Source organism: Chenopodium quinoa, unplaced genomic scaffold (assembly GCF_001683475.1).
Source record: "Chenopodium quinoa cultivar QQ74 unplaced genomic scaffold, ASM168347v1, whole genome shotgun sequence".
NCBI classification, from domain to species: Eukaryota; Viridiplantae; Streptophyta; class Magnoliopsida; order Caryophyllales; family Amaranthaceae; genus Chenopodium; species Chenopodium quinoa.
In genome coordinates this window covers 2,188,792-2,201,736 of record NW_018743066.1, presented here as the reverse complement: position 1 = coordinate 2,201,736, position 12,945 = coordinate 2,188,792, and the positions used below count along the sequence as shown (strand labels likewise).

The window sequence follows — 12,945 nt, the reverse complement described above, 5'->3', positions numbered from 1 at the left end:
AACTATCAGCTTTCATCAACCTTGGTTGTAACTTTCCAATGTCTCTATTGCCTTGTCTAGACTCTAGAATTTGATTCCAATTACAATATTTGGCAAAATTAATGAAGTAGTGATCATCTAATTAATTATAGAATTACCTTACATAAAATTAATTTGTTGCATTTATAAATGCATGATGAATTGAAACTATAATTGCGTATAAATTTGGAATCAATTAAGGAAGAAACCTATTTGAGAAAAGCAAAATTATACATAAACAATCACTTTTAAGTTTTTAGCTTTATCTTTATATATGTACCTTCCTAGTCATGTCAATTGTCCTAGAGAACAAAGTTAGTAATAACAGTAAATACATATACAACTCACAACTGGTCAAAACTCAAAAGTATTCAATTCTCTTAATTAAATGGTTGGTAGATCCAAATTTATGTATACTCTCACACAATAATAGCTCTCTATATATTAAACCCTTCTCATACGTCTTTTACATACTACATACACTATCATATTGTAAGTGTCAATTTTTTCCACTCTAAAAACACATGGAACTCTTAGACATACTCTTACTCCTCCTAGTAACAATCTTTCTCCCTTTGTGGTGGCGACGAATGTCATCCACCACTGGTAAGGGCCCGAGGAGTAACCTTCCCCCGGGCCCACCAGGGTGGCCTATCGTTGGAAATCTCTTTCAAGTCATACTCCAACGTAGGCCTTTTATGTATGTGGTTCAAGACCTACGAAAGGAGTACGGGCCTATCTTCACGATGCAGATGGGCCAACGAACCTTGATCATCCTTACGGATGCAAACCTAATCCATGAAGCCCTTGTTCAGCGGGGCGCACTCTTTGCGAGCCGCCCTGCTGAGTCCCCCACCCGGTTGGTCTTTAGCCTCGGGAAGTGCGCCATCAACTCGGCGGAGTATGGCCCGCTATGGCGGGCCTTACGTAAGAACTTTGCCGCCGAGGTGGTGGGCTCGGCCCGGGTTAAGCAATGCGGGTGGGTAAGGAAGTGGGCCATGGAGAACCACATGGGCCGGCTCAAGGAGGAGGCCCATGAAAAGGGCTACGTAGAGGTAATGAGCCAATGTAGGCTAACAATATGTAGCATTATAATCTGCCTTTGCTTCGGAGCCAAGTTATCCGAAGAGTTGATAAAAAACATTGAAAGTGTCCTCAAGGATGTTATGCTTATGACTCTACCGAAGCTTCCAGACTTTCTGCCCGTTCTAACCCCGTTGGTTGCCCGGGGGCAGCTTAGGCGGGCGAAGGCGCTAAGAAAAAAACAAATGGAGATCCTCGGCCCGCTAGTCCAGGCCCGAAAGGGTTTTGTCGAGAGCCGTGGGAGCCCGAAGAGTAGCTCTTTCGACATGGCGAGCCCGGTTGGGGCGGCCTACGTGGATTCTCTCCTAAGCCTTGACCCGCCGGGGAGGCCCGACGGGCTTGGGGAGGAAGAGCTGGTGACTTTGTGCTCGGAGGTGATCAATGCCGGAACTGACACTAGTGCCACCATCATCGAGTGGGCCCTCCTACACCTTGTGTTGGACCAGAAGGTAAGAGATCTTACAACCATTATTGCTTTAAAGTTTAAACCTACCTAGTACTAATATGAAGTACAAGCTGTGTTAATGATTATGAAATGGTTTCAAAGTATTAATTATGAGTATTAATTCGTTTATTTTAAGAAGTACAAGAAACTTTAGAAGAATATATTGATGTTTACAATATAATACAAACTACTATGTATATATATGCAAGTTGTAACGACTAATTTAATCTAGAGAATAAAATGTTAAACCTAGATAATTAAGGGACAAATAAAGATAATAAAGAATAATCTCCTATAATTATGGTTAAACCCTGTAAGATGGACGGTCGAACGACGAGACCATTTTCACGTTTCACGGACAAAATGATAATAATCTAGACCAAGGTGCTTCATTTTTTAGTGGAACTTGGGATTGGTAGCCACATAAGTTGCCCTCATCTTATCACAAACAATAGTAGGCAAATACAATAATGAATTAAGGTCAAACCCAGTTAGCAAGTTCGTTGATGACTAAAAAAACCTTCTTAATTCGTTTCATATTATTTGCAACGATTTGACGTAAAATGTGATGAAAAAAAAACTAATTATTATATGTAAGTAATTCAAATTATTTTAAGCAATTTTTTTCATTTTTTAAAAACTTTGGCTAAAGTAAATTTTGTCACTATTATAGTGAGTTAATCCTTAATCATATTAACTTCTATGGTTTTATTTATATTTTTTTTTTGTGTTCCATTCGGTTCACCCTTCGGGTTAATCCGGATTTGTTGTTGCGGGCGATCAAACACGGGTCCTCCCTACCAAGTGTGGTCTCAATCACCACTACACCAACAACCAATTATTTCTATGGTTTTATTATTAAACATATGGAGTATCTCGCTAATCATATGTACATTGTACAATATTAATAATGTGAATTTATCGATCATTATCTAAATTAATATTCTTTACTAAATACTTATAAACTAGTATTTTATTGTTAAGATACTTAGGCGAGCACTTATATTAGCTTAGAAAGATGTTGGTAGAATGCTAAATAGTTTAGTTTCATTGATTGTGTACTTGCTACTAGTTGAATTTATTTCAGTTGTCAGCTCCTAAAAGAATTACTACTACTGTTAATGATATTTCATATATATTATTCCACTTATTTTTACAGGTTCAACAGAAATTGTACGAAGAAATCGTAGATGTGATAGGACATAATAATGGGGTTGTTTCTGAGGATGATCTCGAGAAGATGGTATACCTCAACGCCTTCATCAAGGAGACGTTGCGGCGGCACCCACCAAGCCACTTCCTCCTCTCTCATGCCGCGAGGGAGGACGCCGTCCTAGGCGGCTACACCATCCCAAAAGATGCAAATCTCGAGATTTACACGGCATGGGTGACCCAAGACCCGGCCCTATGGCCCGACCCGGAAGCTTTCCGGCCCGAGAGGTTCTTGCCCGGAGGTGAAGGGTATGAGGTGGATTGGACGGGTAACCGGGGGGTTCGGATGCTGCCCTTTGGGGCGGGTAGGCGGATCTGCCCGGCTTGGAGTTTGGGTACGTTGCATGTGGGTCTAATGCTTGCTAGGATGGTGCATGCTTTTCGTTGGGTTCCTTATCCGGGTAGCCCGCCCGACCCGACCGAAACTTTTGCTTTTACTATGGTGATGAAGAACCCCCTCAAGGCTGTCATTTTTCCTAGGTGTTGATAATGGATCTGAGATCAGAAATTACAATATATATTAAGGCCGGGTTAATATATAATTTACTTAATTTAATTGAATTATTGGTTTAAGCATTTTCTATGTACTATGTTAATTAATGTAATAGGATAAATTTATATATATATAGGTGGTGTAGCTTATGAAAAATGATCAAGTACGATAATATATAAACCGAGAATGGTAATACATCATGCATGCATGTATGATAATTTATGTAATTGGTTTTCTTAATTTCTCATTTTATAAATATATTTTCTTCTATTATATATTATAAGTATAGAGTATATTTCCCTTTCATACTAGTTATTGATCATCATCATATCATTATTTACGTCTATAGTATGTTCACATTCCTTCCATTAATTAATATATAGTATAACATTCAATCACCAAACAAGTTTTCGCATAATCAAAATGTTCGAATCTTACAAGCATGAAATGAATTGTTGGATCAAATCGGACTAGGAGGCTCATTAGTAAAAATATAGATTATATTCCCCGCACATTCTTTTATTTACCCTAGCTTTAATTTCTCCCTCACTTTTTAAGGGGATGATTCCGCCTTAATTACCATTTTTCTTACCTTAATAATTCGTACATGCTCTTCAAGTATAGAGAAGATCAAGCTTCCTAGAACCAAAAAATTATGTAATTATGTAAGAGACTGTACATTTAAAAATTACATCCAATAAGATATTCAATATGCAAAGGATATATAAATGTAAGTTGAGAAAGTCTACTTCAAGCTTTACTACAAAAGTAACAAAACTGTAACCTAGCCTAACTTATTTAAGATATTATACATACAACTTAGTGAAATTACAATAAGACCCCATCCACGAGGACGAGTTACTAGACGATCTGAATGCCTAACAGAGCCATTTTTTCCCCCAACTTTAATTTTGGGATCTCATCGTTGCAACATAACATGTTGCACAATTAATCAATTAGATTTTTTGTAAATTATATTATTTATATACTCATATAACTACTCCGCATATACTTTTTTCCGTTCTATTTACTTGACCTATAGTTACACACAATTTATGGAGTAAATTTAAGAAGACAAACATATATTTTTAATTAAAAAAAATACAACCACCAATAAAAGGGATAAATTGGGGTTTTATGACGAGGAGAATTAATTTATTTTTAAAATAGAGGAAGTAATAATTAAGGGTTTGTTCACATTTACTGAACTGAATTGAGCTGAAATGAATATTTTATGAGAGAGGAAAATTAAGAGCTAAACTAAACTGATTGAAGCTAAACTGAATTGAAATTAAGTACATATGAACACACGCTCTAAGATGTTACAAATATTTCAATGTATCATGTACAACGTAGTACGTACGTATGCATATACTCAGGCGGTGGCATGTTAAAACACAAACCTTAATGCCTTACTTCTGTCTTCATTCTGTAATGCCAGTAAAGGCATTAAATTTTTCTATATATGACTCATTAATATTTCTTGATATTTAGAACAGATTAGATCTAGAGGACTAAGATGGAGTCTAGAAACAGTTGATATATTTTTCTCTTGAGCTCCATACTCTATTTAATTTTAATTATTTAGTTGTACTACGTATATTCATATAATAACAACATGATATAATTACTTCGTATGTAATACGGGCATTTCATTATAACGAAATACATATATACGGAATATATACTTATCCGGATATCCTATACAATTATTATTTTAGAACTTAGAAGTACTCGTATTAATTAATTTTGAAATATGCTCGTGTGTTGTCGTACCCTTAGGTGTTAACTTGTTAAAGATGAGCTTGCATTATTGGATCGGCATAAAAGGCCAAAAAGGGCCTAGATCGACTTCTAATCTATAAGAACAGTAGCATTGAAGTATAGTTTCAAAAAAAAAAAAAAACCGAAAACTAAAACACAAGCAAATGGGCCTTAATTTATATGGAAGAATAATATTTTCCTAAGTCCTAACAATTGATATATATTATACTACCTCCGATTTTATTTTAGTTAGCTGCTTGCAACTTTGGAATATTTTATATCTCACAAATAATACCTCAAAGTTACAACTAATAAAAATTGGAGGTAGTGCTTCTTCAAAAAAAAAAAAAAAGGATAAAATAAATTAATCAGTTATGAATTTGCAAGTACATCTAATTAGCTTGCTTATTAATTCACCATAATATTTTGAAGTACAATGATATTAATTTCCCCTAGTACAAAATTTACAGCTCAACTTATCTTCATATAGCTAGACTTTTACTAACTTGCCATATATAATCTAGGTGCTCAGAATCAAAGTCACAGAGCATTTACGATAGGATGCCAATAATGCCCATTTTAGTGATTTTACTCCTATAGAAGTATCATATAGTCATGTAGACCATATAAACCAAAGTAAAATGTAGTTTAATTTTGCAGCCTTTTATTGCATTAAATTATAGCAATAGGGTTTATTTCACCAAAAGGGTTATTGAGTACTTGATCTGCCAGTTAAATAAAGGTTTGATGTATGGTGATAACTTGCTTGTTACAATGCTCATGAGTCATGACTAGATAATTTATTGTACAACAATTACATCATATTACGTATATACGAGTAATATATTGGTGCGACTTTGTCAATTCACTAAAATAAAGATGGTTGTGGTGAGGGAAGTTACAATCAATTTTGACTCAACTTGTTATGAGTGAAATGTTTAGTTGAATAGCAAGAGATTTAGGGTTGTAGTTGAATAGCAAGAGATTTAGGGTTGTAGGTTGCATATGGCGTATAAAATTCAATTTATATTAATGTACTATATAAAAAGTGACCCATAATTTTGACAAGTTCAAACATTAAAGAAGGGTTATTAGTTATTACTCATATGTACGACTACACGAGATTCTATTGTCGCTAATATGTAGTGATTTGACTCATGAATACAGGTAATAATAGAAAAAAAACGAGTATATAGAGTTTAGTTCTGCTTATTAAATTAATCACAAAGCTTCCATTATGCTTGAACGTGTGCCAAGTTATCTTAACTCGCATGTAGAGACCGAGGGTCTATTTCAATTTACTGAAAAAACTGAACTAAATTAGACTAAAATAAACTGATTTGATATGAACTAAACTGAAATGAATTGTTTATGAGAGAAAGAAATTAAAAATTGAATTGAAATAAACTCATTGGAGCTAACTAAACTAAACTGAACTAAAATTAAGCTGAACAGAACAGGCCCCGAGTATCATTTAAGGCATGAAATAAAAAGCTGTGGTGATGGACTCATAGTACTACATATAGTATTGAATTTAATTATTTTATGAGTAAATAATGCAAGTATGGAGTGAGCATGGGTTAAGATTTGGGATGTCAATGTCACAGATAATAGGCAGCATAAGGTTTCGCATTTGATGTACAAGCCTCTTAATTTCTCCTCGGAAATTCAAACTTATATACAAGTATAAACATAAATAAATAAATAAATTCTACTTTATAACTATATTTCATTTACTATAATATATGTAACACTTGGCAATATTGGTCTTATTTTTTCATATCTTTATTTACTCGTAACTATACTACTCGTACTATATAACTACATGTTGCGACACGATGCTGCATTATGGAGAAAGATTGGCAATGTTTTTGGTAAGTCAGATGAGGCCGCTCAGTACCCAGGAGGAGTTAGTATACAATCTTGACAACTAAGTTTTTTGGTTGGATATTCAATGAGGAATGGGCAATGTTGTTGAGAGGTAGCCGCCCTCTTGAAAATCGATGGGCTATGTATTTGTTAGGGATTTAAGTTCCCGACCCATTGAAAATCGGAGTTGTGTGTATTTGCATCACAATTAATACGAACTCGTAGTGAGAAGACTCTTTAAAGATTCCGCTTGATGGAGGTTACAAGTTTGAATCCTACCAATTACATTTTATTGAGAGTTTACAGAAAGTATATTATATTCAAATTATTAAACTTTCTTTTTTCATAAAGCTCGCAAAATTTGACACAACATGACAAATTTACATATAAATTACGTGAGAGAGGATCCTTACATACGAATATCCGATCTCACCTAAAAATTCAACCTTGAAAGCAAGATCAATCAACTAGAGCGATTCTTGCATGCACCTTATGCAAATATAGGATAGAGTTTAATTATCTTTCTACTTAACATTGTCAATCTTTGTGCTTGTGAAACTTGCTTCTATAGTACAGTTTGAGTTAGGTTAGGGCCTTAGTCTGGGCTTCTTCCAATGGCCCAAGCATGATGATGGGTCAATAAAAGAGTGGACCTATCACAGACACAACTCACACAAGTCGCACACTATAAATCCACAATTGCTGGCTGGTTCATTACTAGAATAATTAGAGTCTGCTATTCAAAAAAAAAAAAAAAAAAAAGAATAATTAGAGTTTGAATATCGGATAGACTTGTATAGAATTCAATCTGAAATCACTTGATCAGATTTGTCTCGAATCGATTTGAATTGAAATCACTTGATCAGAAAGTCTTACTCGATATAACTCGACCTAAATTAATCCAATTTGAATTAAACAATTTTTCACTTTATAATTGGTTATACTTTATAAGCTACATAAGCTATATGGAGTACAATTTTACCCTGCACTCTTATTAGGCCTGCTCTCTTTTAACTAAGTAAAAATAAATTCAGCTCAACAAAAATATATCCAATTTAGTACGGAATACTCTTGTAAAAAAAAATATTAAATAGTAATTTTTTTTTTTTTTGACAAGGTGAATAGATTAACAAATATGTGTCCGTGTGGCTAGTCATCTCAAGGGTAACTTCGTTAGTGTTATAGTAGAGTTAACCAGTTGGTCATTATTACGGGGTTACTTCGTCAGTATAGTAGGATTTACTTCGTTAGTGCGAAGTTACTTTCATCAATATTGTCGGTATTAAATTCAGTAAAAATAATTTAATGTTTTGTAAAATAAAAATGATTTAGGGCAAATACAAGACATCCAAATTTGGTGAGTCCAAAATCATTGGCCCTCCTCGGATAAACTGTAGAAACAGTCACACACCAAACAGGGCTGCTTCAATTCTGCAATAATAATTCGTTAAATCATTGAAGATGGAGATGATGGATTGGTGGGTATCCATGCCTAAAGTTGAACTTCATGCTCATCTCAATGGTTCTGTTCGAAATTCCACTCTACTGTATAATTCTCTCAAAACCCTCTTTTAAATCTCATTTTCATCTTCTGTAATCATATTTTGATTAATTTTTGTAGCATAATTCTAATACCCAGTTTCGATTTTCTGCATTTTCATCTTCTAGCATTTGAATTGCGTGAAGATTTGACCAAATTTGAGTTGTATTACAGAGAACTTGCTAAAGAATTGGGTGAAAAGGGTATTATTGTTTTTTCTGAAGTTGAGCATGTTATCCTCAAAAGTATGTATGATTGTTTTTGTTTAAGATAGTTTTGAATTGCCAAGATTTTTTGTGGGTTGTAAGTTGTTATGATTATGTTCTGCAGATGATAGATCTTTGACTGAAGTGTTCAAGTTGTTTGATTTGATTCATATTCTTACCACTGATCATGCTACTGTCACCAGAATCACCAAAGAAGTATGGTGATGTTTCCTTTTCTTGGTGTAATTATGGTTCTTTTTTCGCTTCGATTTCGTTGAATTAGCTATAATCCATGCCCAAGGTAGTTTGATCACTTTGATGTTAGGGGAAAAATTATATTAGAAGTGATTTCTCAATATTAGTTTGATTGACCTTTTCACGAATTCTGCTTTAGCATGTGTAAGTAGAAATTTGAGTAGAATATTCCTCAACATTAGCTTAAGTTGACTTGGATAAAGGGAGACATGATGAAAATGGGTTTGTAATATAGCAAAAGATGGAAGCAAATGTAGGAAGTTAGATTCTTGGTTCTTGTTGCCAACCCTATCATTTTGGTAAAATGGCTTTGATTCTGTGATTTATATTGTTGTTTTAGCCTAAGTTGAAGTTGAACCACAAGATAAGGTGATTGTGATGACTGATTAATCTGGCTTAAGTATGTTAGGAGGAGGGACTTTAAACGGGGGAGTTTAGTGGAGTATTTAGAGTTGGGACTTTATTAGGAATGTTGCAGAACTTGGGATTGTTGCTGTCAATACTTAAAAGTACAGAGGTATCTTGAAAGGTAAGAACATTTGTTAGGATATAAACTTGTTAGTTCTTATATTTTATCTTACCTGTTTAGGTTGTTGAAGATTTTGCTGCTGAGAATGTTGTCTATTTGGAATTGAGAACTACCCCTAAGGTACTAAAGCCAAGTTGTTGGCTAAATTTGTCCAATGTGAAGATTTGAGCTAAGTTTAACTAAAATGAAAGTAACTTGGCTTATTGACTGGGAATGTAGAGGAATGATTCTAGAGGAATGTCCAAACGTTCTTACATGGAAGCTGTGATTGAGGGTTTAAGAAAAGTTGACGTCTTCGACATTGATTTTGCTTCTACTAAAAATGGATTGGAGGAAAAAGGGAAGTCTGGTCAAATGATTGATGACTGTGTCGGCTTTTCTAGGACAAAGATATATGTTAGGCTTCTCCTGAGCATTGATCGCCGTGAGACACTTGCAGCTGCAATGGAAACTGTATGTATCTTGCTTTTTCATGAGGTTTAGCTTTGTTTTTTTATGGTTCACTGAGCAAAGAAAATTAGAAAGTTTATTCTTATACTGATGGAATGTAACAACTTGCAAAAATGATTATAGGTCAAGCTGGCATTGGAAATGAAAGATCTTGGAGTGGTAGGTATTGATCTATCCGGGAATCCTAAAGTGGGAGAATGGTATATGCTAGAACAATTTTTCATACAGTTATTCAATCAATGTGCTTCACTCCATTTGAAAGTGTTATGCATGGGGGTATGTTTGAATTTTGTTGTAGGATAACATTTTTGCCAGCTTTGAGATTTGCCAGAGAACAAGGTCTTCGTGTTACTCTGCATTGTGGAGAGGTATATTGGTATTTGCCACATGTCCTTTGTGCAAGTCCCTTTTATTATTGTCTTCATTTTAACTAATTTGGAATTGCTCTGATTTGTCTGTAAACGTAGTGTTGTCTAGGTCCCTAATCAGGAGGAAATACATGCAATGCTGGACTTTCTTCCTGAGAGGATTGGTCATGCTTGCTGCTTGGAAGAGGATGCATGGAGAAAATTAAAAAATTCCAAGATCCCGGTTTGTGCCCTTATACGAATTATAAAATTAACAGTCATTGTCCCTAAATAGTTAATAATTTATGTTAAGTGCCTTATTTGAAAATCTTTATGAAACCGGGCTTTGAATCCATATCATTATCTAAGGATGATGCCTTTGTAGTTCTAACATAATCTTACATCACCTTTGTGCTTGGACTCCTTGGAGGCTCAAGTGCCACATAACCTAAGCTCATGGTCAGGGGAGTCATTTGTGGTGTGGGCCTCTGGACTAGGCTTACACATCACCCCAGAAATCGACTCTTGCAACAATCTTGGGCTGGTTAGTTTATTTATGTTTCAGGGTGTCTATGCCCAACTGTGTAGTGTCATCCCCTCCCTTAGCTCCCAATGTTTGAAGCTCAGTCCTTTTATTTTCTATTTATCGCTAAGTAAACTGCCACCATACTACTCCCTCTGTCAGGAATTTTGCTGTGGCATTGTCTTGACTAATGATCAAGGATTTGACATGATCTTATAAAAATGCTCTTCATAATAGTTGTTTTTTTTTTTTCTTTTTCTCCCCACCATTTATGTAGTGGTCTTTTATGACTTCCTATCTTAACCCATCACTTGAATTTTTCCAGATGGAGGGTGCATATTAGATAAACTCCGGCTTTTCTCTGTTTCTTTATGCTTATTAATGAGGTAGATGGGCAATGCTGGATTGTTGTTGAGCATAATTTTCAATTTTGCAGGTTGAAATATGTTTGACATCTAACATCCGAACTAATACAATTTCCTCCATCGATGTTCATCATTTTGGTTCGGTTCCTTTCTAGTTAAATTCTCAAGTTAAATCTTATGGAATTAGTCTACTTTTTCAGTGAGCATAAGCTCTTTGAGAATATGATGCATTTGTTTGTTTGACAGCTGATTTATACAATACAAACCATCCACTTATCCTATGCACTGATGACACCGGGGTGTTCTCTACTAGTTTATCTAAAGAATACGCCATTGCTGCTACTGCTTTTGGTAGGATTTCTTTTCTTAGTCCAGAGTATATTCAACTAACCTGGTTATTGCTGCTTGTTTCCATTATCTTATTTCTTTTATTTGTGAAAAGGTCTTGGGAAGAAGGAAATGTTCCAGCTAGCAAGGACCGCGGTTGAATATTCATTTGTCGAGGAACAAGTTGCAAGTAAATTGAAAGATTTGTTTGATCTGTTAGATAAGAGTTTAGCTTACAATGATTGATTTGTTGCAACTACATTAGGTATGGCTTACTAGTATTTTTCCCAAAATCTATGTTCCTTATTCTATTTAATGTACTAGCTTTGCTCTCAACAATGAAACAGATTTCTCAGGATTGAAACAAACAGCCTAATTGGTTATCTTAATCCTAGACAGATTGTTAGGTCTCCAACTAGCAACAATGGCTAGCAATTGTGCAATTGCGTTTGGATTTCTTTGGCATTTCTAACTACTAGTTTGATAAATAGTACTATACATTTATTTGTTTTATTGTTGACATTAAATTCTGCACCATACGAACTATTAACAAAGCTGATCGAATATAAGTGAACATACTAAAGGAACACTAAATATTAATGGTAACGAGTTTACATGTACAGAGTATTTTGTAAGGTAAGGTGGTACTGAGAGGGAATAAAACGTTACATTTTTTGAAGCACGAGTTCAAATGTTCAATTACGAAGTATTAATCTTATATACTTCGTAGTACAGAGTATAACTTAGCTTACATTGCATATAATGCTGCTATCAAAATGTACAAAAATTGTTGACTTTGATCTGCTCATGTACGAAGGATATCATTATTAAATTAAAGATGAATTAGTGCATCTTTTTAAGCTGGAAACTTGATGATTAATTTGTCTTTTAATGATGTTGTAGAATGTTCAACTAAACTAAAATTAAGGCATCTTGATTTGGTGGTTGTTTGGATTGACCCTTGCATTAATTTTTAAGTGGTTGACTAGCTGATAATTTGGTATAAAGTACTCCATATAATGGGTTAGGTCAATCATTTAATGCAAATATGCCATAAATAATGCCATTCCACTTTCTAATTATCTTTTGGAAGGGAGATTGAGTTAGTTGGATTTGTATTTTGACTTTCAGGTAGGATATTGTGGGAGAATACACTTTGATAGCCAGGTATACCGTACACCTTTACTCGTTTGTTGATTGAATGAGTCTCATAAAGTTTGATCCCTAGACCTCAGGGATACAAGATGGGAACGATGTCACTACTCCATCACATCAACTTCATTTACATGCCTAACTTGGCGAACATATTTGGTCCTTTTTTTAAGTGTATGAAGTGCTAGTTATCTAACACGTTTGTCAAACTTTTTCATCGTCAAAGAAGTATCATCATAAACTAATAATTTATTTCTTAGTGAGTGACTAGCAATCTTAATTTGTTTTAAAAGTATAGATTACTTTCTAATTTAGTACTCCGTAATTTAAATTTGAGCTTCTCATAGTATTATTCTTACATTAATTA

General features: G+C 34.5%; 2 protein-coding genes across 4 annotated transcripts; both read left to right on the top strand.

Annotated features, from left to right (window-relative positions):
• The first annotated feature begins 422 nt into the window (after positions 1-422).
• LOC110731367 (cytochrome P450 77A3-like) lies at positions 423-3,524 on the top strand. The gene is made up of 2 exons (XM_021911220.1): positions 423-1,550; positions 2,706-3,524. Exons 1-2 carry the CDS (start codon positions 543-545, stop codon positions 3,243-3,245), a joined length of 1,548 nt encoding a protein of 515 aa, XP_021766912.1. The 5' UTR covers positions 423-542; the 3' UTR covers positions 3,246-3,524.
• Positions 3,525-8,231: 4,707 nt separating this feature from the next.
• On the top strand, positions 8,232-12,682 carry LOC110731366 (adenosine deaminase-like protein). Of its 3 annotated transcripts, XM_021911219.1 has the most exons (12): positions 8,232-8,431; positions 8,599-8,669; positions 8,755-8,846; positions 9,475-9,534; positions 9,634-9,867; positions 9,988-10,064; positions 10,163-10,232; positions 10,342-10,455; positions 11,171-11,237; positions 11,346-11,450; positions 11,542-11,691; positions 12,558-12,682. In XM_021911219.1, the coding sequence occupies exons 1-11, from the start codon at positions 8,346-8,348 to the stop codon at positions 11,670-11,672; spliced, it is 1,107 nt and encodes a 368-aa protein (XP_021766911.1). In that variant the 5' UTR covers positions 8,232-8,345; the 3' UTR covers positions 11,673-11,691; positions 12,558-12,682. The 3 variants fall into 3 exon arrangements, with proteins under 3 accessions (XP_021766911.1, XP_021766909.1, XP_021766910.1); XM_021911217.1 differs by lacking the exon at positions 12,558-12,682 and having other exon boundaries at positions 11,542-11,841; XM_021911218.1 differs by lacking the exon at positions 12,558-12,682 and having other exon boundaries at positions 8,346-8,431; positions 8,553-8,669; positions 11,542-11,841.
• The last annotated feature ends 263 nt before the right edge of the window (positions 12,683-12,945 follow it).

Bases quoted from the DNA above. Each gene is read 5' to 3' on its own strand.
- LOC110731367 (XM_021911220.1), top strand. From the start codon at position 543: ATGGAACTCTTAGACATACTCTTACTCCTCCTAGTAACAATCTTTCTC. The intron at 1,551-2,705 runs GTAAGAGATCTT...TTATTTTTACAG, and splicing joins ACCTTGTGTTGGACCAGAAG to GTTCAACAGAAATTGTACGA.
- LOC110731366 (XM_021911219.1), top strand. From the start codon at position 8,346: ATGGAGATGATGGATTGGTGGGTATCCATGCCTAAAGTTGAACTTCAT. The intron at 10,065-10,162 runs GTATATGCTAGA...ATTTTGTTGTAG, and splicing joins AATCCTAAAGTGGGAGAATG to GATAACATTTTTGCCAGCTT. The intron at 10,233-10,341 runs GTATATTGGTAT...AGTGTTGTCTAG, and splicing joins TTACTCTGCATTGTGGAGAG to GTCCCTAATCAGGAGGAAAT.